At 46.8% G+C, this 24,141-nt stretch overlaps 1 protein-coding gene across 2 annotated transcripts; it reads left to right on the top strand.

Moving 5' to 3' along the window:
• Positions 1–23,884, top strand: Ctc1 (CST telomere replication complex component 1). Of its 2 annotated transcripts, XM_090349598.1 has the most exons (23): positions 1–43; positions 3,495–3,658; positions 5,110–5,347; positions 5,497–5,708; positions 6,910–7,066; positions 9,540–9,818; positions 9,908–10,036; positions 11,323–11,555; positions 11,650–11,821; positions 11,919–12,119; positions 14,393–14,519; positions 16,997–17,111; positions 17,240–17,567; positions 17,657–17,746; positions 17,982–18,148; positions 20,451–20,503; positions 20,638–20,812; positions 21,130–21,207; positions 22,370–22,514; positions 22,598–22,662; positions 22,872–23,037; positions 23,134–23,260; positions 23,392–23,884. In XM_090349598.1, the coding sequence occupies exons 1-23, from the start codon at positions 11–13 to the stop codon at positions 23,526–23,528; spliced, it is 3,591 nt and encodes a 1,196-aa protein (XP_090205724.1). In that variant the 5' UTR covers positions 1–10; the 3' UTR covers positions 23,529–23,884. The 2 variants fall into 2 exon arrangements, with proteins under 2 accessions (XP_090205724.1, XP_090205725.1); XM_090349599.1 differs by lacking the exons at positions 1–43; positions 3,495–3,658 and having other exon boundaries at positions 5,298–5,347; positions 5,681–5,708.
• Positions 23,885–24,141: the final 257 nt, after the last annotated feature.

Consider the following 24,141-nt stretch of genomic DNA (forward strand, 5'->3'; position numbering starts at 1 on the left):
TCGGCCCATCATGGCGGCCTGGCGGGCTCACGCTCCTAGCTCCGTGAGTGCTGTTCTCCGGCTCTCCTCCCCTTTTTCATTTTTCTTACGCCCGATCTTCTTTCTTTTCGTGTGCCTTTCACTTCGTGTCTCTGGCTTCTCGGTCTCGGCCGGGCTTTGGGAAGGGGGCTGGGAAGCGGTTTGCCACAAAGCCAGAGGCGGAGCCGTGGCTCCCACGGTAGAGTGCCAGCCTTGAGTGGAAGAGCTTAGAGGCAGAGCCCAGAGAGCGCCGAGAAAGGAATGCGACCGGTGTTTTTTTATTTGTTTCGTCGGTCGTAGGACTCGAACTCTGGGCCTGGACCCTGTCCCTGAGCTCTTCAGCTCAAGACAACCGCTCTACCCCTTCCAGTCTCACGTGGTTAACTGGAGATAAGACCTCAAGGACTTTAGTGCCCGGGCTGGCTTTGAACCTTGATCCTCAGAGCCTCCCGAGTAGCTAGGATCACAGGACGGAGCCACCGCTCTCGGTTATTTATTGAAAGACTCAAGTTCGTTGGATCGTGGCAAAGACAGCCAGTGGTCTTGAGTGTTCTTGAGCAGTTTGGTTTTGTTTTACATAATTAGTTGAACCAAATATATCAACCACAGCCCCTGCTATTGCTCTCTCCCATCCCATCCTCCCGTCTTGGGGTTTGAACTCATCCTGGGCACTGCCTCCGAGCACCACAAATGAAAATTTCTGGCAGAAGTGAAGCAAGAGTTAGTTACATACAGTGGAAATAGGACAACCTGGTCTAAGTATGTATCTACAACCTATGTAAAACATGCAATGATGGTCCTTCCTAAGGAGCACTACATTTTTAGCTAAAAGAACAGGAAACATCGAATGGGATTACTTCTTGTATATATGCAGTTTATGAGACCTCAAATGCATATTCCTAAAAAAAAATGACTGGAAATTATACTCTGCCTATGTCTTTTTTTTTTTTAAATCTATTTCTCACCAGTAGTCATACCTACATTATAGAGTAATAGTGTGTACTGTTGTTTGTGTGTGCATGTAACTGGGGAGCCTGCCCTCTGTCCCTTAGATTTTTTTCACTCAAGGTTGATGCTGTTCAATTGAGCTGCAGCTCCACTTCTGTTTTTTGTTTGTTTTGTTTTTGGTAATTAATTGGAGATTAGAGTCTCATGAACTTTCTTGCCTGGGCTGGCTTCTAACCCTGATCCTCAGATCTCAGCCTCTTTAGAGTAGATAGAATTAGAGCACAAGGCTAGTATGTACTATTCTTTAATTTTATTTTTTTGCCAGTTCCCTGTCTTTGGGCTTTCTCAATGCTAATGTTTACCACTTGAGCCATACTACCACTTCTCGCTTTTTCTGTGTATCTGGTATCATACCAAGGAATGGAACCTAGGACTTGGTGCCTGCTATGCAAGCACTCTTACCACTAGGCCATGCTCCTAGCCCTGTAGTATGCCTGTGTGTTTATTACTAGAGGTAGAACCTAGGACAACACACATGATAGACAAGTACCCTACCATTTAAGTTATGCTCCTAGCTATTTTGTTTTATTTTGTTTATGAGACAAGGTCCTACATTCCAGCCCCCCCCCCCCATTCCCCCAGGGCCTGAGGCTTAAACTCTGTGCCTGGGCACTGTCCCTGAGTTTCCTTTGCTCAAGGCTAGCACTACCACTTAAGCTACAGGACCACTTCTGGCTTTTATTGTGTATGTGGTGCTAATGGAATCCCAGGGCTTCATGCAAGCACTCTACCACTAAGCTACATTCCCAGCCCAGGTTTTACTACTTTTTGACATGGGCTTGCCTTAAGATTCACAATCCTCCCCCCTGTGAAGTAATTGGGATTATAGATACATACTACCACACCCAGATAGTTTTAAATAATTTTGAAAGGGTGATTTTGCCCATTCTAACTTTATAATTTGTTGGCTTTGTGTGTTTGGGGAAGGGGTAGCCTATGTAGCCCAGGCAAGCCTTGAACTCATGATTCTTCTGCCCGAGCCTCCCAAGTGCTGGGTTTATAGAAATGGACCACCACACGACTGTGATGGGATAGCTCTCAACATGGTAATTAGTGTCCTAAATAGAGGCATGTCAATAATGTTGTAGCACCTCTTGGATCAAACACAAGTCTCATTCAACTTTGGTCTTGCTGCTTTTCTGACAAACCTGTACTAACCCTTAAAATGCTCAAGTACCAGGTGTTGCTGGCCCACTACAGGATATCTGTTAGTCCTAGCTACTTAGGAGGCTGGAAATGGGTGAATCATGTTTGAGGGCAGCTGGGCTTGGTGGCTCATCCTCAGGCAAAAAAAAGCTCACAAGATCCTCTCTGAACAGCAAAAAGCCAAGTGTGGTGGTGCATACCTATTATGCTAGCTATGATAGGAAGCCTAATTGGGAAGATTGTCATCTGGATTGGTCTGGGCAAAAAGCCAGCTCATATCTCAAAAATTACCAGAGGTGCTGGGAGTTTGGCCTAGTGGTAGAGTGATTGCCTAGCATTCACCAAGACCCTGGTTCTATTCCGCAGTACCCACATACATGGAAAAGCTAGAAGTGGTGCTGTGGCTCAAATGGTAGAATGCTAGCCTTGAGGAAAGCCCCAGGACAGTGCTCAGGTCCTGAGTTAAAGTCCCTGGACTGGTTAAAAAAAAAAAAAAAAGAATCTATCTATCTATCTATGTATAGATAGATAGATATGTATAGATATATATTACAGAGCAAAAAGCACTGGAGGCATGGCTTAAGTGGTAGAAAACTTGCCTAACAAGATACCCAAACCCCAGTACTATTGTAAAAGATTAAAAGAAAAAAACAAAAACCCACTGTCTATACGCCTGAAGTAATATTTTTTTCAGAGATAGGGATTAAACTTAAGGCATTATACTAGTTAGGCAAGCATTCAAGAACATCCCAGCCCTGAACTGACTTAAGGACTTTTTAAGTTCCAAACACTTTATTTTATTTATTATTAAGTAGTTGTACAAAGAGGTCACAATCCCATGTCAGGTTATGAATACAGTGCATCTTCATCAATGCCACCCCTTCCATCATTCTCCCCCATTTTCCCCTCCCATCCCTACCCTTAAATTAGGTGATTCAATTTTTACATAATATACCATGAATATAATGGCTGCTTTTGCTCGCTCTTCTTCCATTTGTTTGCTTCCCTCACCCTCATCGCCCTTCCCTCCCATATAGGTTGCTGCTTCCTGTTACTGGTTTTGTTAATCAGTTCATTAGTTGTTCAGAGGAGTTACATCTTTGAACTCCCTTAAATATACCATCTTTCCCCACCACCGACAATACACACACACACACACACACACACACACACACCATTTTTTAGTCAAAATTGTGTGTGTGAACACGCTTTCGATGTTCATTTGCATGCCATCTAAAGTTTTTCCTCTTTATTCCCTGAAAGATTGCTTGGTGGCATGGTAGAAGTATTAGAGATATTTTAACTAGATCTACTTTCCTCAGGAGGAAGCCTGGCTTGAGGCTGCCCAGATCTTCATCCAAGAGACCCTTTGTCCAGCTGGCCAGGAGCCTAATATCCAGTTGACTCAGCTGGTAATTGATTGTGTGAAGACAACCTGGTTGTCCCAGGGGAAGAGCCAGGGTTCTACACTGCCCCTTAGCTACAGGTAAGGAGAAGCAAGGCTTGGCTAGGAGGATAAATTTGGTATTAAGAAGGAAGAACTGAGCTGGGCATGCTGGCTCACGCCTGTAATCCTAGCTATTCAGGAGTTTGAGATCTGAGGATGAAGGTTCAAAGCTAGCCCGAGCATGAAAGGACATACATGAAAGGACTCTTATCTCCAGTTAACCTCTAGAAAATGAGAAGTGGGGCTTGACTCAAGGGTAGGGCAGTAGCCTTGAGCTGAAGAGCTCAGGGACAGTGCCCAGGCTGAGTTCAAGCCCCATGACCCACAAAAAAATTAAAAAAAAAAAAAAAGGAAGAACTGGGCTGGGAGTTTGGCCTGTAGTAGAGTGCGTGCCTAGCATGCACGAAAACCCAGGTTTAATTCCTTGGTACCACATACATAGAAAAAGCTGGAAGTGGTGCTGTGGCTCAAGTGGTAGAGCTCTAGCCTTGAGAAAGCTCAAGGACAGTGTTCAGGCCCTGAGTGCATAACCCAGGACTGGCAAAAAAAAAAAAAGGAAGAACCATAGAGCAAAGAAGTGAGGCGAGTGACTAGAGGGCTGGGAATGTAGCCTGGCCTAGTGGACGAGTGCTTGTCTAGCATGCACAGAGCCCTGGGTTTGATTCCTCAGTACTACATACACAAAGCCACAAGTGGAGCTGTGGCTCAAATGGCAGAGTGTTAGCCTTGAAAAAAAATATCCAAGGACAGTGCCCAGGCCCTGAGTTCAAGACCAAGGACTGAAAAAAAAGGGGGGGGCCAGGAGTTTGGCCTAGTGGTAAGAGTGCTTGCCTAGCATGCACGAAGACCCAGGTTCAATTCCTCGGTGCCACATACATAGAAAAAGCTGGAAGTGGTGCTATGGCTCAAGTGGCAGAGTGTTAGCCTTGAGAAAAGCCCAAGGACAGTGCTCAGGCCCTGAGCTCAAGCCCCACAACTAGCAAAAAAAAAAAGAGTAGAGAAGAAGGTAGTCTAAACATACCTCCTGTAAAACTTCGCTTTTCCTAAAGTTGTTCTAAGTCAGCTGAAGTCAAGTTTCCTAAGTCTTCTCAACCTCTAGACCCAGGTACCATCCTCACCTTTGTAGCCCCTTGCTCCCACTCTTAATCCACTTCAGGCAAGCAAATAAAAACTCACACCAAGTGTGGTGGCTCAAGCCTGTAATCCTAGCTACTCAGGAGACTGAGATCTGAGGCTCAGGGTTCTAATCCAGTCTGGGCAGAAAAATCCATAAGCCTCTTATCAACAATTAACCACCAAAAGGCTGGAAGTGCAGCTGCAGCTCAGGTGATAGAGTCCTAGGAACAGCACACACACAACAAAATTAAAAATTCTCATTTCTTATTTTATGTTCCCTTTCAGTCCTTCTTTGAGTTTTTGGGGATATGTCAGAGTTGAGGCCATTCTCCTAGGTTTGGACTGACTTTGTGAGATGTCTCTTCACTTTCCAGCTTCGTCTCAGTACAGAACCTCAGGACCCACCAGCAAGTTCCATGCTGCAGCCACCTGTCCTGGAGCAGTAGTGCTTACCAGCATTGGGCCCAAGGTGCTGGGCCAAATGGGCTTCCACTACACCGGGAGCGGCTGTTACTTTTAGGGACACTAACAGACTTGTCAGGGGACCTAGAACCCGAATGCAGGAATGGAAGCCTCTACGTGAGAGATAACACTGGAATCCTGGACTGTGAGGTAAGCAGAAGGGACAGTCAATCACCGCAGGTTCCTGACAGAAGGATGTGTAGGAAGCAAGGAAGCAGCTAAGTCTCTGAGGGAACAAGGGTAGAAGGCGTGGATTGGAGGCTGGGGTCCTGGTTAACTGTGCTCTTGGTCTTTTCTAGCTCATAGACTTAGACCTTTCTTGGTTGGGTCATCTCTTCCTGTTTCCCAGTTGGAGTTACCTCCCTCCTGCCAAGTGGAGGTCCTCAGAGAGAGGGCACTTGGAGCTCTGGGCCACACCTGTGCCCGTGTTCCCTTTGACTGACACTCCTAGCCCTCTCACACCTATCCCTGTCCTGTATCCAGAGATGGCTTCCTGCCTGCTCAGACACAGGTAATGCTTTCGTCTCCGAGGAATCATGAACATTGAAACTTGGAGGATAATCATGGTTGAAGGAAGGGTGATAAAAGAAGTTTTGGGTGGGTGTGTGTGCATGTGCGCATCAGTTGTGGGGCTTAAACTCAGGGCATGAGCGCTATACCACTTTGAACCACAGTTCTACTTCTCATATTTGAGTTAAAGATAAGTCTCTCATAGGCTTTTCTGCCTAGGCTGGCTTTAAACCAGGATCCTCAAATCTGAATACTAAGAATGTTAAGAAGAAAGGTCTTGACAGGCATTGGTGGCTCACATCTGTAATCCTAGCTACTCAGAGACTGAGATCTGAAGACTGAGATTTAAAGCCAACCTGGGCAAGAAAGTTCTTGAGACTCTTATCGTCAATAAACGACTTGAAAAAGCCAGAAGTATGTCACTCTGGTCCAAGTGGTAAAACACTAGCCTTGAGCACAAAAGCTCAGGGACAGTACTCAGGCTATGAGTTCAAGCCCTAGGACTGGCACATAAAATGAGAGAGAGAGAGAGAGAGAGAGAGAGAGGAGAGGAGAGAGAGAGAGAGAGAGAGAGAGAGAGAGCGAGAGAGAGCGAGAGAGAGCGAGCGCGTGTGTGCACATTCTTAGAGCCAGGTATACTGGTTCACACCTGTAATGCTAGCGATTGGAAAGCCAAAGCAAACTTAAGGTCAGTCTGGGCTACATAGTGAGTTCCATGTGAGCTTCCTGTACAAGACTTTGTTTTTCTTAAAAAATAAATAAAAAATAAAAAAGGAGGACAGCTTTTGAAGGGAAATGAAGAGAAATGTATGTACCTTATCTAAGGGCGAAAACGTTTGAAGAACCAGGTGCTGGTGGTTCATGCCTGTAATCCTAGCTACTCTGGAGGCTGAGATCTGAGGGTCACCATTTGAAGCTAGCTTGGTCAGGAAAGTCTAAGAGACTCATCTCTAGTAATGTACTCAGAAAAGCCAAAAGTGGCACTGTGGCTCAAGGGATAGAACACTAGCCTTGAGGAAAAGAAGCTCAGAAAACAGAGTCCAGGCCAAGAGTTCAAGCTCTAGAACTGACAAAAAAAAAAAAAAAAAGCATTTGAAGAATTTTAGAATAGTAGCCTTCGGTTATAGACACTTCAAGTAGAGAGAAGACATTTCTAAGGGCAAAACAAATCAGAAAGACTTCCTTCCCTCTTGCTTCCTTAGAAGCAAGTACAAAGTGCTGAAGCCAAACCTGGCTGGGAAGCTGGTTCAATTGAGTGCTCTGGTGAGAAGTAAAAAGAAAGCATACTTCATCCTGTCTCTTGGCGAAACATCTCCAGCCATCAACCAGACTGTCAGCCAGGTGTCCATTGTCATACAGGTGAGGCTTTCATTTAAATGAGAGGCATGCAGGGTATGGAAGGGGTGTTAGAACATCTCAGGGGGGTGACATTATAGGGGGAATCCCATGGAAAAGGACAGCTGGGGAGACTGCTTTCTGGAAGCAGTGAAGAATGATTCTGTAGTGAGGGAAGACTCAAGGCCGTGTTGTTTGTATGTAGTAGAAAATAGTCTTTTCTGTCTAGCCATGTAGCCCAATCTGGCCTCAAACTCCCAATCCTTCTTGCCTCTCCCTCCAGTATGGGGAAGCGCCATCACATCTGCTCATAAAACTGCATATTTCTGGATTGAAATCCTCCTTCTTTTTCCTTTCCTCTTAGACAAAGTATATGAACTGAAATATGAAACATTTTCAATGCTAATATGATCCAGAAGTGGCACCCAAGTCCACACCTAAATTTACAAGAATTCTAAAAATATTATATAAATTTACTTTCATGTTATATGTATAAGGTGTATATGAATTTCCTGTTTAGAGTTATATTCTGTCCATAGGGCAGCTCATAATATATATGCAAGTATTCCAGACTCTGAAAGAAATCCATAATCTGAAACATTTCTTTTTTTTTTTTTTTTTTTTTTGCCAGTCCTGGGCTTGAGCTCAGGGCCTGAGCACTGACCCTGGACTTTCTCAAGGCTAGAGCTCTACCACTTGAGCCTCAGCACCACTTCCGGCTTTTTTCTATATATGTGGTACCAAGGAATCGAACCCGGGTCTTCATGCATGCTAGGCAAGCACTTTAACCACTAGGCCAAACTCCCAGCCCAATCTGAAACATTTCTGATCCCAAGTATTTTTAAGGGAAATTGAACCTTCAGGGCCCTGTTCAAGTTCAGCTTCATTCACTGGGCATTCCTATCATAAGATGATCAGAACCTTATTATTCTATACTTAGGTTTCTTCCTCTCCCTTCCTCCCCCTTCCTCCCTCCCCACTCCCCCCTCTCTTCTCTATTCTCTCTCCCTTTCTCTCTCTCTCTCTCTCTCTCTCTCTCTCTCTCTCTCTCTCTCTCTCTCTCTCTCCTCTCTCTCTCTCTCCTCTCTCTCTCCTCTCTCTCTCTCTCTCTCTCTCTCTCTCTCACTCTCTCCCTCTCCTCTCTCTCTCTCTCTCTCTCTCTCTCTCTCTCTCTCTCTCTCTCTGCCACAGCACCACTTCTGGCTTTTTCTATGTATGTGGTACCAAGGAGTTAAACCCCGATCTTTGTACATGCTAAACAATCACACTACCACTAAGCCAAACTCTTGGCTCCTCTTTTCTTTCCTTCCTTCCTTCCTTTCTTTCTTTCTTTCTTTCTTTCTTTCTTTCTTTCTTTTTTTCTTTCTTTCTTTCTTTCTTTCTCTTTTATCAGTCCTAGGGCAACAAACCCAGGGCCTAGATACTGCTCAAGGCTAGCATTCTTCTATTTGAGGCACAATTCCACTTCCAGCTTTTTGCTAGCTAATTGGAGATGAATCTCACAGACTTTCCTGCCCAAGCAGACTTTGAACTGTGATCCTTGGATCTTAGCCTCCTAACTAGCTAGGATTATAGGCATGAGCCACCAGTATCAGCTTTATTGCATTTTTTTAACATCTCTCCCATACTAGTTATATACTTCCTCAATACACATGGATGATGTAAATAACTGTAGTGTGTATGTGACAAGGTAGGAGAGGGAAAGTGTTAAAAAGGACTATTTATGTATTTTTATATATATTTATATATTTTATTTATTATTTTTATTTATTTTTTGCCAGTCCTGGGCTTGAGCTCAGGGCCTGAACACTGCCCTTGGACTTTCTCAAGGCTAGAGCTCTACCACTTGACCCTCAGCACCACTTCCGGCTTTTTTCTATGTATGTGGTACCGAGGAATCAAACCCGGGTCTTCATGCATGATAGGCAAGCACTTTAACCACTAGGCCAAACTCCCGGCCCCTATTTATGTATTTTGAAGGAAGTTTTAGAGATTATTTGTGTCTTGAGGAAAGGATAGGGGAATATTTGGCATCTCCTCTGAGATAGGAGAGATCCTGGAAGTCTGTGGCTTAAGAGTTAATTGGCAAGCCAGGCGTCAATGTCTTACACATGTAATTCTAGCTGAGATCTGAGAATCATGGTTTAAAGCCAGCCTGAGCAGGAAAGTCCATAAGACTCTTTTCTCCAATAAACTATTCAAAAAATTTCGTAGGAAGTGGCACTGTGGCTGAAGTGGTGGAATACTGGCTTTGAGTTCAGAGAGGCTCTGGGACAGAACCTAGGTCCTGAATTCAAGACCCAGGACTGGCAAAAAAAAAGAAGGAAAAAAAAAAAAAGATTAAATTGACAAATGGAAGATGAGAAGGGAAGACTCATGAAGAGCAGGCCTTTAAGGGCAAATTGTTGCATATACATTATATATGAGGAGAAGAGTGTCTGACAGAGGCATTATGGGGAGTGTTTCATGCACTATGTGCCTTCCTCTATACAACCAGATCCCTGCCCAGCTGGTGTGGCACAGAGTCCTACGGCCTGGTGAGGCCTATGTGCTTACAGGTCTCCAAGCATCCAAGATCCGTGGTCACCGGTATTATATTTGGACAACCAGTCCTTCCTCTCATCTGGTGCTGCTGAAACCAGAATGTGTGCAGACGCTAGAGCTGGAAGGGCCTCTTTTGGAGACTGAACTCCATCCACACCCCAAGCCCAGCAAGTCCCCAGACAAGAAGAAACATAAAGGTCTTGTTCGGGAATCCAAACTCTTACACTACACGGTAAGCACATGAAAGCGATTCTAGAGTTCCTGAGTCCAAAATGTGGGTGATCAGTGAGGCAGCTAACTGGATCTCTGGCAAATTTTCAGGGAACAGTCACTGGTGTGTTGAACGAAGCAGCTGGGCTCTACGAGCTGGATGGGCAGTTGGTACTCTGCCTTGCATACCAGCAGTTCCACAGCCTCAGGCGAGTGATACGACCTGGGGTCGGTCTGGAGGTATGTGAGAGATTACAGTTTCTTTCACCTTCACAAACTGGTTTTATTTTGAAGCTGGGCAGGACTCTAAAGCAAATATATACAAATAATAAATATGTGGTAAAGGGAGTGATTTGGAAAGACTAGGAGTGTAGCTCAAGTAGTAGAGAGCTGGCCTAGCAATGTTCAAGCCCCATGACTCACAAAAAAAAAGAAAAAGAAAAAAGTTCAGGAGCGGCAAATGTAACTGTAACCCATCTATACATTACCCTGACCAAAAAAAAAGAAAACAGCAGCTCAGGAGCTGGGCGAGGTGGTTCATGCCTGTAATCCTAGCTGCTTAGGCTGAGATCTGAGGATCGAGGTTCAAAGCCAGCCTGAACACAAAAGACAGACTCTTCCCCACACACACACAAAAGCTTAAGGACGCACAATGCCATGGGTTCAATTCCTCAGTACCACATATATAGACATATATAGAAAAGGCCGGATATGGCGCTGTGGCTCAAATGGCAGAGCACCAGCTTTGAGCTGTCTTAAGGACAGTGCCCAGGCCCTAAATTCAAGCCAGGAATGGCCAAAAAAAAAAAATAATGAGTATAGTACACAGGCCCCAAATTCAAGCCTCAGTACCAGCACAATCAAAACAAAAATATACACAGGAAAAACCTCAGAATGATGTAAACAAGAGCCTAGTGTTGGGAAAGGTGAAGGCCAGAGCAGCAACTTTGCAGCTTCCTGACTGGGTCAGGGGAGGGATGGCAAATATAGAGGCATAGGACTGGGAATGATCTCAGGCAGCCAGGTAACAAGCCTCTGCCATACCTATCTAGCCATAAACCACCAAGTCGTAGAAAGACAGATGAGTCCGTGGGACATGATGGCTGACCGCAGAGGGTGCAGGCTCTTTTTGGGGGAGTGGGAGAAGGGAGGTCTGGTTGTGTTACTGTACTAGGGATTGAACTCAGGACCAGGTACTCTCCCTTAGCTTTTTCGCTCAAGGCTGGTGCTCTAGCACTTGAGCACTGGGTTCTGTCTTTTTGCTGATTAGAGATAAGAGTCCCAGGCTGGCTTTGAACTGGATTCCTTAGATCCTAGACTCCTGAGTAGCTTGGATTAAGATGTGAGCCGCTGACATTTAGTTAAAGGTACAGGTTCTGGTGGGGAGTGAGACATGATCTGAAAGGACATAACCAGTGCAGAAGAACTTGTGTTTCTTTCTCCTGGAACCCAAGTAGTGACGACTCTAGCCACTCTGCATGGGTCACTGAGCTGAGCTTTCCCTGCCGCTTTTCTGCTCTCCTCAGCTCCAGGATGTTCACCTTCTCCAGTCAGTAGGTGGAGGCACAGCCAGGCCTGTGCTAGCTCCCTGCCTTCGTGGTGCTGTTCTGCTCCGGCGCTTCTCTTGTCAGAAGCCTGGGACTCGGCCATCCCTCCACTTTCATGGAGACTCCTTGTATACACAGCTGGTGTGGGAAAAGCAGATAGGACTTCCCCTTTATCTGTGGACTACCAAGTTGCTGGAGGAACTGGCCTGCAAGTGAGGAGGATATGGGTCTGGAATGGGATGGAGGTGGAAATCTGGAAGGACTAGATCTTCGGAGGAAGTCACTGTGCTCTCTCCCCTGGCCAAGGCTGTGTCCCCATGTGCTGAGGCATCGCCAGTTCCTGCAATATTCTCCGGGGAACCCCAGCCTAGGACTGCAGCTCTTGGCTCCCTTCCTTGATCTTGCTCCACCAGGTGGCCGCATTCAGAATGCACACAGTGAGATTCTGGAAGAGCCGCATGACTGTCCCCTCCAGGAAGTATGAAGATGGGGAAAAGGGAGGTAGCAGGGCTAATGCCCAGAGGACACCTGGGCACAGAAAGCACAGTGATTCTGTCTTTCTCTCTGTCTGACAGTATGCTCAGCTGCAGACTCCCTGTTCTTTCCCCACTCTGGCCACCCTCAAAGAGGAAGCACAGAACAGGGCTTGGGCTTCCTTTGACCCAAAGGCACTTGTGCCCCTGCCCGACGCTGCCTACCTACCCAGCTGCCAACTCAACCGCTACCTGGCCTGGTCTTGGCTCTGTCTGCTCCCTTGTACCTTTGACCCAGCCCAGGTAAGGGGGTTCCAGAAGCTCAGGGGACTTTGTTTTTTCACCATCCTCATTGCCTCTTCCCTCATCCACATCATTTTAGTTTTTAATCATTTTTATTATGCTAGTCTTTGAACTGGACTGCCTGAGCTTGCCCCCTCACACACACCAGTTAATCCTTTTTCTTTTTTTTTGCCAGTCCTGGGGCTTGAACTCAGGGTCTAGGCACTGCCCATGGGCTTTCTCAAGACTAGTGCCCTAGTCACACCACTTCCAGCTTTTTCTGTGTATGTGGTATGGAGGGGCCAAGGGTTTCATGCATGCTAGGCAAGCACTCTACCACTAGGCCATACTCTTGGCCCCCAGTTCATCTTTCTGAAGTAGCTTTTCTAGCTTGGGCTGGAGGCATGCTTCAAGTAGTAGGGTGCCTCTCTACTCAGAGCCCTGAGTTTAAACCCTAATACTGTAAAAATAATAGTTACAAACAAAAAGTAACTTGGAGCTAGGTGCTGGTGGCTTGCACCTGTAATAACTGCTCAGGAGGCTAAGATATAATTAAGAATCATGGTTCAGAGCCTGCCTGGGCAAGAAAGTCTGTGAGACTCATATATCTCTACTAAATTACTAAAAAACCAAAAGTGGTGCTGTGACTCAAGTAGTAGGATGCTAGCCTTGAGCAAAAGCAGCTTGGGACAGCATCCAAACCCTGTGCTTATCTGATCACACATACACACATGCACACACACACTCGCACTCACACACTTTTTCTTTCCCTCTTTTTTTTCCTATTCTTGGGGCTTAAACTTTGGATCTGGGTGCTGTCCCTGAGCTCCTTTTTGCTCAAGGCTAGCACTGACACTGAGCCACAGGGCCACTTTCAGCTTTCTCTGTGATTAATTGGAAATAAGAGTCTCCTGGACTTTCCTGCCTCGGCTGGCTTCAAACTATGATCCTCAGATCGCAGCCTCCTAAGTAGCTAGGATTACAGGAATAAGTCACTGGATCTTGGCTCAAGTTTCTTTAAATACACATAAAACGAAACTCCTGTGAGGTCCTGAATGATCTCTTCCATCTGACCCCAATATTATTTATTTATTTATATTTTTTGGTCAGCCTTGGGGCTTGAACTATGGGACTAGCTGTTGTCCCTGAGCTCTTCAGCTCAAGGCTAGCGCTCTACCACTTTGAGCCACAGCATTGCTTCCAGTTTTCTGGTGGTTAATCGGAATAAGAGTCTCATGGACTTTCATGCCAGGTTGGCATAGAACCACGATCTGCAGATCTCAGCCTCCTGAGTAGCTAGGATTATAGGCATGAGCCACCAGCATGCGGCCATACCATTATTTATTTACTTATACAGGAACTCTCTATGTAGCCCAAGCTGGCCTCAAACTTTGAAATTCTCCCATCTCTGCCTCCTGAGTGCTGGGATTACGGGCATGCCTCACAATGTCCAACTCTTCACTTTATTTCTTGCTATAGAATGTGTGAGTGTAGCCAGGCCTGTAATCTTACCTACTCAGGAGGCTCAGATCTGAGGATCCCAATTCAAAGCCAGTCCGGGCACAAAAGTCCAGACTCTTATCTCCAGTTAACCATTAGAAAACCAGAGGGGGCGCTGTGGCTCCAAGGTTGGGCCTTAGCCTTGAGCTGAAGAGCTCAGGCCCAGAGTTCAAGCCCAATGGGGGGTGATGGGTGGGGGGGAAGAATGTGTGAATGCTTCTGCATTTTTTTTTTTTTTTTTTTGCCAGTCCTGGGCTTGAGCTCAGGGCCTGAGCACTGTCCTTAGACTTTCTCAAGGTTAGAGCTCTACCACTTGAGCCTCAGCACCACTTCCGGCTTTTTTCTATATGTGGTACCGAGGACTCGAACCCGGGTCTTTATGCATGCTAGGCAAGCACTCTACCACTAGGCCAAACTCCCGGCCCCTGTTTCTGCATTTTTTTTTTTTTTTCCCCTGTCATGGGCTTGAGCTCAGGGCCTGAGCACTGTCCTTGGACTTTCTCAGGGCTAGATCTCTACCACTTGAGCCTCAGCACCACTTCCTGCTTTTTTCTATGTGTGTGGTACTGAGGAATCGAACCCAGGTCTTTGTGCATGCTAGGCAAGCACTCTACCACTAGGCCAAACTCCCAGCCTCTGCTTATGCATTTTTTTCATATGTCTTTTTACTCTTGAGTATAGATTTAGAAACCCTTTTTTTTCCCCATTCACTTTGGACTGCTAATATTTAATGCTGGGCCCGCATAATAAATGATTCTTTAATAAGTATTTGATACTTGTCCTTCTTCCTGTAGGTTTTACTCGGGGTTCTCGTGGCTTCATCTCGTAAAGGTTGTCTGCAGCTTCGGGACCAAAGTGGTTCCCTGCCTTGCCTGCTCCTGGCCAAGCATTCACAACCTGTCACTGACCCGCAGCTCATAGGTATAGAGATCTTCCTACCTCTGATGGTGGTGGTAGGGTGCAGGTCCTCAAAGTTCAGAAGGCTAGGAGGAAGCATCTGCTGGGGTTTGCTATTTATTTTTTTGTTTTGTCTTGTTTTTGTTTTTAGTGCTGACCCTGGGGCTTGAACTCAGGGCCTAGATGCTTTCCCCCTCCCTGAACGTTTTTGCTCAAACCTGGCAGCCTACCACTTTGGCTTGTTAGTGTTAATGGACAATCTCACAAACTTTCCTGCCTGGGCTAATTACCAAACAGCAATCCTCAGATCTCAGCCTCCTAGCTAGGATTATAGGCATGAGCCACTAGTGTAAAACTGGTTTGCCATTCTTGTAACTTTTTTTTTTGAGCACTGTCCTTGGACTTGCTCAGGGATAGATTTCTACCACTTGAGCCACAGCACCACTTTCAGCTTTTCCAATGTATGTGGTAACAAGGAATCGAACCTGCGTCTTTGTGCAAGCACTTGGCACTAGGCCAAACTCCCAGCTCCATTCTTATAACTTTAAGGAGAAATTTTGGAGATTGGTATGGTAAAGAGAGGGAGCCAGCCGATTTCTTAGCCTGAATTATAGTTTCCGTCCCATTCCCCTAGCACAGGATAACTACAACTCCTGTTTCTTACAATTGGAATTCCTTTCCTTTTCTTTTCTTTTTTGCCAGTCCTGGGCTTGAGCTCAGAACCTGAGCACTGTCCTTGGACTTTCTCAAGGCTAGAGCTTTAACGCTTGAGCCTCAGCACCACTTCCAGCTTTTTTCTATGTATGTGGTACTGAGGAATCAAACCCAGGTCTTTGTGTATGCTAGGTGAGCATTCTACCACGAGGCCAAACTCCTGGCCCCTTCTTTTCTGTTTTTGCCAGTCCTGAGGCTTGAGTTCAGGGCCTGAGCACTGTCCTTTAGCTTTCTCAAGGCTAGAGCTCTACCACTTGAGTCACATCACCACTTCCAGCTTTTTCTGTGTATGTGGTACTAAGGAATTGAATCCTGCTCTTCATGTTTGCTAGGCAAGTACTCTACCACTAGGCTACACTCCCCGCCCCACACTTAGAATTTCTAAGAACAGTGTTGTGATTTGATATACTGGGATTTGTAGACAGGGGAATCCCAGTGAGGACAATTTGTTAGATTTAAGAACTGCCTAGAAATGTGGTAGAGTGCTCACCTAGCATGCATGAAGCCCTGGGTTTAATTCCTCAGTACTACATACCCAGAAAAAAACAGAAGTGATGCTGTGGCTCAAGTGGTAGAGTGCTAGCCTTGAGCAAAAGAAGCTCAGGGACAGTGCCCGGCCGTGAGTTCAAGTCCTAGGACTGGCCAAAAGAAAAGCAAGAACAGAGGTCAGGAGTTTGGCCTAGTGGTAGAGTGCTTGCCTAGCATGCACAATGACCTGGGTTTAATTCCTCGATACCACATACACTGAAAAAAGCCAGAAGTGGTGCTGTGGCTCAAGTGGTAGAGCTCTAGCCTTGAGGAAAGCCCAAGGATGGTGCTCAGGCCTGGAGTTCAAGCCCTAGGACTGGCAAAAAAAAAAAAAAGAAAAGAAAAGCAAGAACAGTCTGGGTACTGATGACATGCTTGTAATCTTTGGCTACTCAGGAGTCCAATATCTAAGTATTGCAGTTCAAAGCCAACCCAAGCAGGAAAGTCTATGAGACTCACATCTTTCATTAACCACCAAAAATTAAAAAATGGAGTGTGAAGCTCAAATGGCAAAGCACTAAGGTTGTGTGAAAAAGCTAAGAACAGTGCCAAAACTCTGAGTACCACCTACCCCCCCCCAAAAAAAAAAGGATCTAAGAATGGGGCTTTTTTTTTTTTTTTTTGCCAGTCCTGGGGGCTTAACTCAGGGCCTAGACACTGTGCTTGGGCTTTTTTCAAGGCTATTGCCTTGAGCCACAGCACCACTTTCAGCTTTTTCTGTGTATGTGGTATCAAGGAGTAGAATCCAGGGCTTTGTGCATGCTAGGCAAGTCCTCTACCACTAGGCCACCCTTGTGGCCCCAGGGATTTGTTGAAAAGTACAGTGTTGGGCTTTCAGGAGGCCAAGGCAAGACTGCACGTGCATGTGGAATATTTCCCCTTGGAAGTATCTCTCTTTGGGGCTGCAGGGGGATGGTTAAAGGATGGACCTTCTATTCCTAGCTCTGTTCTGGGATAGGTAGTGAGTTTGGCAGGATATCTTTCTACTTTTTTTTTTTTTTTTTTTTTTTCCAGTCCTGGGCTTGAGCTCAGGGCCTGAGCACTGTCCTTGGACTTTCTCAAGGCTAGAGCTCTACCACTTGAGCCTCAGCACCACTTCCGGCTTTTTTCTATATATGTGGTACCGAGGAATCGAACCTGGGTCTTCGCGCATGCTAGGCAAGCACTTTAACCACTCGGCCAAAGTCCCGGCCCCATCTTTCTACTTCCTATCACACGGTTCTCCCTTCTTGCCAAGATAGAAAATTTTCTTCCTTTAGGCTGCCTGGTGCGGGCAGAGAGGTTCCAGCTAATAGTAGAGAGGGATGTCAGGAGCAGCTTCCCTTCCTGGAAGGAACTGGATATGGCAGGCTTCATCCAGCACCAGCAGGCCAGGTAGGCTCCCTGGAGTAGTGGCTGACTTCCTGAATCTGAGGGGAAGGAAGGGCCTTACAGAGGTGGGGAAATACAAGGCCCCAAATTACGGTGCCTGCATCCCTAATAGATTTGTTCTTGTTTCTCAGAGTCTATGTCCAGCTCTTTCTGACCGATGCTCTGATCCTGCCTGTGCCCAGACCCTCTGTTCATTCAGCCATTTCCTCAGCACCTCCTCCAACAGAGCCCCCTTGCCCAGAGGGACCCCACATAAGGCAGAGCCGGCTATTCCTGCTATCTCACAAGGAAGCCCTCATGAGGAGGAATTTTTCTGTCCCCCAAGAAACCAATTCAGAGGTGCCCAAGCCCACCCTCAGTTTCCATGTATCAGGAAGCTGGCTGGCAGGCATTCAGAGGAAGGAGGGGGATCAGTGGGGCCCACCTGAGGCTCTGAGAGATGAGGACAAGGATCAGAAGGTAATATAGGACTCCAGGAACATAGCTCCTGACCCACCACACCTTGAGCTCTGGGCTGGGACCCAACAACCTACTCTCCTTCCTCACAGATTCTTCTCATCTTCCTTGGTTCTTCAGTCCGCTGGTTTGAATTCTTACACCCGGGCCAAGTGTACCGACTCGTGGCTCCTGGTGTGTCTGTGAGTGTCCTCCCTAGGCCTGCCCTTCCCCACAGAGCTGCGTTTGGGTTGGAGTTGGAGGGGGTAGGTCAGTTGGAGTTGGAGGCCAGTGCTGCTTCCCCTAAGAGATTGGATTTAGGAGAGTTAGAAGCCTATCTAGACAGCCCCTACTTCCCTGGGCTCCAGGGAAATGAAGTTTTGTGAGCCTCTCTCTGGCTCAGGCACATGCTGAGGCAATCATCCCATTTCTGAGAAGACACCAGCGTTTGAAGCAGAGGGCTCATCTGGCGTGTCTCTGCGTCCTCTGGAGTTGGCTGGCTGTGGGTCCTGCCTCACCATACAGGAAGAGTGGACTCTGGAGCTCGAAAGCTCCCAGAACATGTTGCTGCTGGAATCCTCGCTGACTGACCTGCTCAGTGACAAGTAAACATCCTCTAGGCCTTTTGACCAATTTCCCCTGCTTGGCTGGGTTTGGTGAACAGTCTGTGCCAAAGTGTATGTTTCTTTAATGTGATTTTGCTGGTGTAGGAAGGAGGGTCAGTACAAGAGGGAAGTTGTGTTTTGTAAGCTTTTTTTTGTTTGTTTGCCAGTCCTAGGGCTTAAACTCAGGGCCTAGGCACTGTCTTTGGGCTTTCTCAAGGCTGGCACTCAACCCTTGAGCCACAGCACCACTTCTGGCCTTTTCTGTGTATGTGTATCTGTGCATTGAACCCAGGGCTTCATGCACACTAGGCAACACTCTACTACTAGGCCACACCTCTGGCTAGACGTTGTATTTTTTTTTTTTTTTTTTTTTTTGCCAGTCGTGGGCTTGAGCTCAGGGCCTGAGCACTGTCCTTGGACTTTCTCAAGGCTAGAGCTCTACCACTTGAGCCTCAGCACCATTTCTGGCTTTTTTCTATGTATGTGATACCAAGGAATCGAACCCGGTCTTCGTGCATGCTAGGCAGGCACTCTACCACTAGGCCAAACTCCCGGCCCTAGACGTTGTATTTTGTGCTGAGTTTATCTCCTAGCACATCACCCCTGGAAATGGTCACAGCATACGTTCTCACAATGAAGAAGAAACAGCAAAAAGGAAATGGGAGAAGCATAGGAGAGCATAAGATATGGCGGGCCCTTCGCTGCAGGAACAATGATATTCCTTGGAATATCATTCCTTTGGAATGATTGCAAGTACAAATTTTAAAAGCTGCAGACATGTTTACTCCATAAAATAGTACTACTAGGCCGGAACTATGGCCCAGTGGGAGAGTGCTTGCTTAGCATGCACAAAGCCCCGAGTTTGATTCCTCGGTACCACATACACAGAAAAAGCCCAAAGTGGTGCTGTGACTCAAGTGGTAGAGCTCTAGTCTTGAGAAAGCTCAAGAACAGTGCCCAGGCCCTGAATTCAAAAATAAAGAAATAAATAGGGCTGGGGAGTTTGGCCTAGTGGTAGAGTGCTTGCCTAGCATGCAACGAAGACCCGGGTTTGATTCCTTGGTACCACATACATAGAAAAAAGCCAGAATTGGTGCTGTAGCTCAAGTGGTAGAGCTCTATCCTTGAGAAAACCCAAGGACAGCTCTCAGGCCCTGAGTTCAAGCCCCAGGACTGGCATAAAAAAATGGTGAATATAACCCTATTAATTACAGTAAAAAATATATGAAAAAAATAGTACTACGGAATTATCTGTAATTTTATGAAGTGGATCTCTCTTAGAGTGTTTTTTGACCAGGCGCCAATGGCTTATGCCTGTGATCCTAGCTACTCTGGAGGCTGAGATCTGAGGATCGTGGTTTGAAGCCAGTATTGGTTGAAAAGTCCCTATGAGACTCCTCTCCAATTAACCACTCAAAAACTGAAAGTGATGCTGTGCCTCAAGTGGTGGAGTGCTAGCCTTGAGCACAAAGAGGCTGAGGGACAGTGCCCAGGCCCTGAGCTCAAGCCCCGAGACTGACAAAAAGTGTGTGTGTGGAAGGCGTGTTTTCAAGAACCTATGATTTGAGGGGTACCTGAGTGCCAAGGCAGGAGGCTGCAAGAAATGGAGCAAATGTGGTTCTTAGTGCAAGTACAGATATGTAATTCTCTGGTGGGCCTCTGCTTCCACACTGGTGTAGACTTGTGGATCATATACCATTTTCTCTTTTCTTTTTTGTCCTTTTTGTTTTTCCTCTAGAGAACAACCCTCTACCACTTAAGCTACAGTGTCTAGCATTTTGATCATTAATTGTAGATTAGAGTCTCACAGACTTTCTTGCCCATGGCTTCAAACCAGGATCCTCACATCTCAGTCTCCTGAGTAGCTAGACATCAACCCCCAACACCTGGTTAATACCTTGTGGGGTTTTTGTTCTTTTCTGGTCATAGGGCTCGGACTCTGGGCCTTGGTGCTATCCCTAAGCTCTTCAGCTCAAGGCTACTGCCCTACCACTGGAGCCACAACACCACTTCCAGTTTTCTAGTAGTTCATTGGAGATAGGAGTGTCACAGTCTTTAGTGCCCAGGCTGGCTTTGAACCGTGATCCTCAGATCTCAACCTCTTGAGTAGCTAGGATTACAGGTGTGATCCACCATGCCCAGCTTACCTTGTCTTTGTTTTTGTTTTAAACAAGCAGTCTCTAGGTTTTCTAAGACTTGGATGTGATGTTCTAGGAGACACCGTGGCTTCCTTTTTGCCCTTTGAGCTGACCCACTTCATTGTATATACTCTGATCTTATTGTATTTCTCTTTACCTTTCAGGTCCATTGATACCTTGGTATCTTTCTCAGCTGAAATTTTGTCACGGACCCTATGTGAGTCACCTCTGCCTTCTCTAGACAAAGTGTGGTAATGACCCCTTCTCCCGGAGTGGGGGGTGATGTAGAATGAATGATAGGATCTTGTGGTCCTGGTGGATCCCACTAGCTGCCCTCCCCTCCATCTGTAGGGAACACAGAGGCCATGAGAAGGTGTGTGAAGTTAAACGTAGCTTTACAGACTGCTGGCTGTGAATTTCCCCCTCGCCTGGACATATATATTGAAGAGCCACACTTGCCTCCCCCGCTGGGACTCCTTCCAGGAGCCCAAGTGCACTTTAGCCAGCTGGAAAAAAGGGTTTCCAGGTGAACCCCTGTGCCGTGTTGCCTATCCTGCTGCTCCCTAGTGATGGCTTCTGTGAATGCTCACCTGCACTACGCTGGCAGAGCACCCTTCTCTGCTTTTCCATCTGACATGTTCGTCTGCCACCTGTACCTTCTACCCTCCTGAGATGTGGCAAACTAGACCTCCCCTCTTCTTTCCACCCTCTTCTTTGCTAAATCCAAACCCAGTATGTCCCCGAGGCTGGAGGAGTTCGCCACGCCCATCAGTCATGACTTCCAGCCACAGCTCCTACTCCAGTCTGACCCATTTTTCTTCCGCATCTCTGTTTGACTTGTAGATCCAACAATGTTTACTGTTGCTTCCGATCATCCACCTATATTCAAGTCCTGAATTTTCCACCAGAGACCCCCATCAGGTCAGTGTGTGTGACTCAGTCCCTATATCTGTATCCCTGCCGTGTTCCTGACTGGACATTTGCCACTAACTACAGTCTTCTATGATCCCACTAAGAGTATGCATTTCCTCTGGCCCAAATCAAAACTGCTAACTGGACACTGGTGACTCATACCTGTGATCCTAGCTACCCAGGGCGCTGAAGATTGTGTTTTGAAGCCAGCCTGGGCAGGAAAGTCCATGAGACTCTTACCTCCAATTAACTACCAAAATGTTAGAAGTAGAGCTGTGGATCAAGTAGTAGAGTGTTAGTCTTGAGCAAAAAAAAAAGCAAAAAGGCTCAGGAATAACACCCAGGCCTTGAGTTCAAGCCCCAGGGCTGCCACCAAAAAAAAAAAAAAAAAGTGCTTGCCTAGAATGCCTGTCATATTACCCAGTTTTTATTCAGTTATTTCCGAGACATACCTAGTGTTCTAGGTTTTTATTTATATTACTTTTGTGTTTATTGTGCTGCTACCAGAGCTTAACTGGACAGTCTTGTCAGCTTTATTGCTTTTAGGAGGCACTCTACCATTTGAGCCACACCCCAAGTCTTGCACTTAGCTGGTTAATTAGAGATGGAGTCTCATAGGTAGAACATTTCTGTTCAGTCTCACTTCAAACTTTAATCCTTAGATCTCAGCCTCCTGAGTTGCTGAGATTAGAAGGTGGGTTTTGCCTGGCTAGGTTCTCTTTGAGTTTACTGAATTTTTGGCTTTTTCTTTGGTGTAACTGGACCTCCTACTAGCTAGGGGCGGTGCCCTGTTGCCTGAGCCAGTCCCTGAGCCCCATGCTAAGTTCTTGAAGACTTTTCAGTCCACAATGCAAATAACTTTCTTGATTTATGTCTTGGTGTTCAAAATGATGATGGTTGGAGAAGAAGAAAAATCAAAGCAGAGGCAAGGGAAAGGCCATGAGACTTCCAAAAGAGCCCCGGGATTCACTGCTGCTCCCCATTCCAGACCTGCTGAGTCCTCATACTCATCCCGCTTTCAGGAGCCCTGGGCCTGCCTGTTCATTGTATTTTGAGACTAAACAACTTATTCCAGGCTGACCTTCTGCTCAAGATCCTCCTGACTCAGTCTCCCAAGAGTTAAGAATTACCATGCTTGCATCTTGACCCATGTCTCTCTCTCTTTCCGTAGTGCTCCCCTCCCTCACATCTACCTGGCTGAACTTCTTCAGGCTGGCTCAGCTCCATTCCAGGCCGTTGCTTCTTGCCATGTGGTCTTTGTCATCAGCCTTCAGCTCCTGTGGGTGTGTGCTCATTGTTCCAGTATCTGTCCCCAGGTATTGTTCACCAGGTATTGTAGCAGGCCCAGGGGGTATCATGGGACCCTTGAAGACTTTTCTAAGTACTTTTTTCATCTTAGGGGAGATGCAGTGGGCAAGACTTCCCCTGCCCCACGCAGACATCAGTCAGCCAGGCCAGCATCAGGTAGTTTACCCATTATATGGTTTTCTTGTTGGAACATCTTCACCTGTCTGCATTGACATTTCACTCATGGAAATGTCCTGATATTTTATGAACAAATGTAAAGTGAAATCATGGGGAGGGAGGCTTGCCTCTTGAGTCCAGGAGACTGGACTTGAATTTGCCACTTGAATTTGCTGTGGAGGTTTTCCCTCCCTCCCTCTTTCTCCTAGGCTCCTGGTAGAGGATGGAACTGCTGAAGCCGTGGTGACCTGTAGGAATCATCACGTGGCAGCAGCACTAGGGCTAGGTCCCAGTGAGTGGACCTCCCTCCTGGAGTCTGTCCGAGAGCCAGGGAAAGTGGCTTTGCAGTTTACGGGGCCAGGAGCACAGGTGGAGGTGAGATGTGCCTGGGAAGCAGGGGCTCCCACTCCCAGGTTCCTGTGGCTTTGGCTGGGAGGTAGGTTCCAATAAACCCTGAGTTTCCCTTTCCAGTCTTCTGCCTCGATCCACGAGCCCTTGACCCTCTTCCTCGGGACACTTTGCACCAGCCCCTCGGTCCTCCGCTCCATTGTGCTTTCATTTGAGCTGGAGAAGAAACCTTCTAATATCACTCCATTAGGTAAATAGAGCACAGATAGATGGTTCCGAGGCGGGGAGAGGGATAGGGAGTTGCTGCAGTTGAGAAGGCTGAATGAGGAATAAAAACCATGAGTGGGTCATGTGGAGCTATTTTTCCTCTTCTTATTGTAGAATCTTCCCGGCTGCAGCGGTTCCAGTGTGGAGAGCTCCCGCTCCTGACTCGAGTGAATCCCAGGCTCCAGCTGGTCTGCCTTTCTCTCCAGGAGCCAGAGCACCCCAGCCCTCTGGGAGCCTTTGCCTCTTCCTGAATTTCAAATGGCCTGAAAGTTCTTCTGTCTTATTGGGAATCTGGTGGCCTGGGTTCTAGCACATTCCCCTAATTTGTGGCTCCTTGTTTCATGATGGAATGGGGATCCCAGATCCATGGATTCACAAACTGCTGTCTCACTGTATACAGTTCATAATGATGGTGCCAGCCTGACTTGAGGACATGATTGTTCCTCCATTTTCCCTCTGGTTGGGGTCAAGATACTGGCACTCACAGATGACCCTGTGCACTGTGTTCTGCCTGTGGCAGGAGTTGGAAGAACAAAAGACTGTCACTTTTGAGGGTGCTGGTGGCAGGCCCTTTGGCCCACAATAGAGCTCTCTGGAACACTTCTCATGTATGCTTATCTCTGGTCCATGCCTCCTGTCTCAGGGTAGCTAGCCTGTCTTTTATATGTCAGTCCTTCCCTTGTTACTCCAAGTGCTAAAGGCAGAAAGTGATTTGGAGAAGAGCTAGTCTAGGAGGGAAATGGTTCCAAACTCAGACCTTATGGGAGCAAGCTAGGGAGTGGGGGCGGGGTGGAGAGGATGGCCGTGGTGGTCTCGATCAGCAAGTCTGGGCAGGTGTGAGTGAGTGTGTGTGAGACACATGAG

Source organism: Megascapheus bottae, chromosome 17 (genome assembly GCF_031878675.1).
Source record: "Megascapheus bottae isolate mThoBot1 chromosome 17, mThoBot2.hap1, whole genome shotgun sequence".
In the NCBI taxonomy this organism is placed as follows: Eukaryota; Metazoa; Chordata; class Mammalia; order Rodentia; family Geomyidae; genus Megascapheus; species Megascapheus bottae.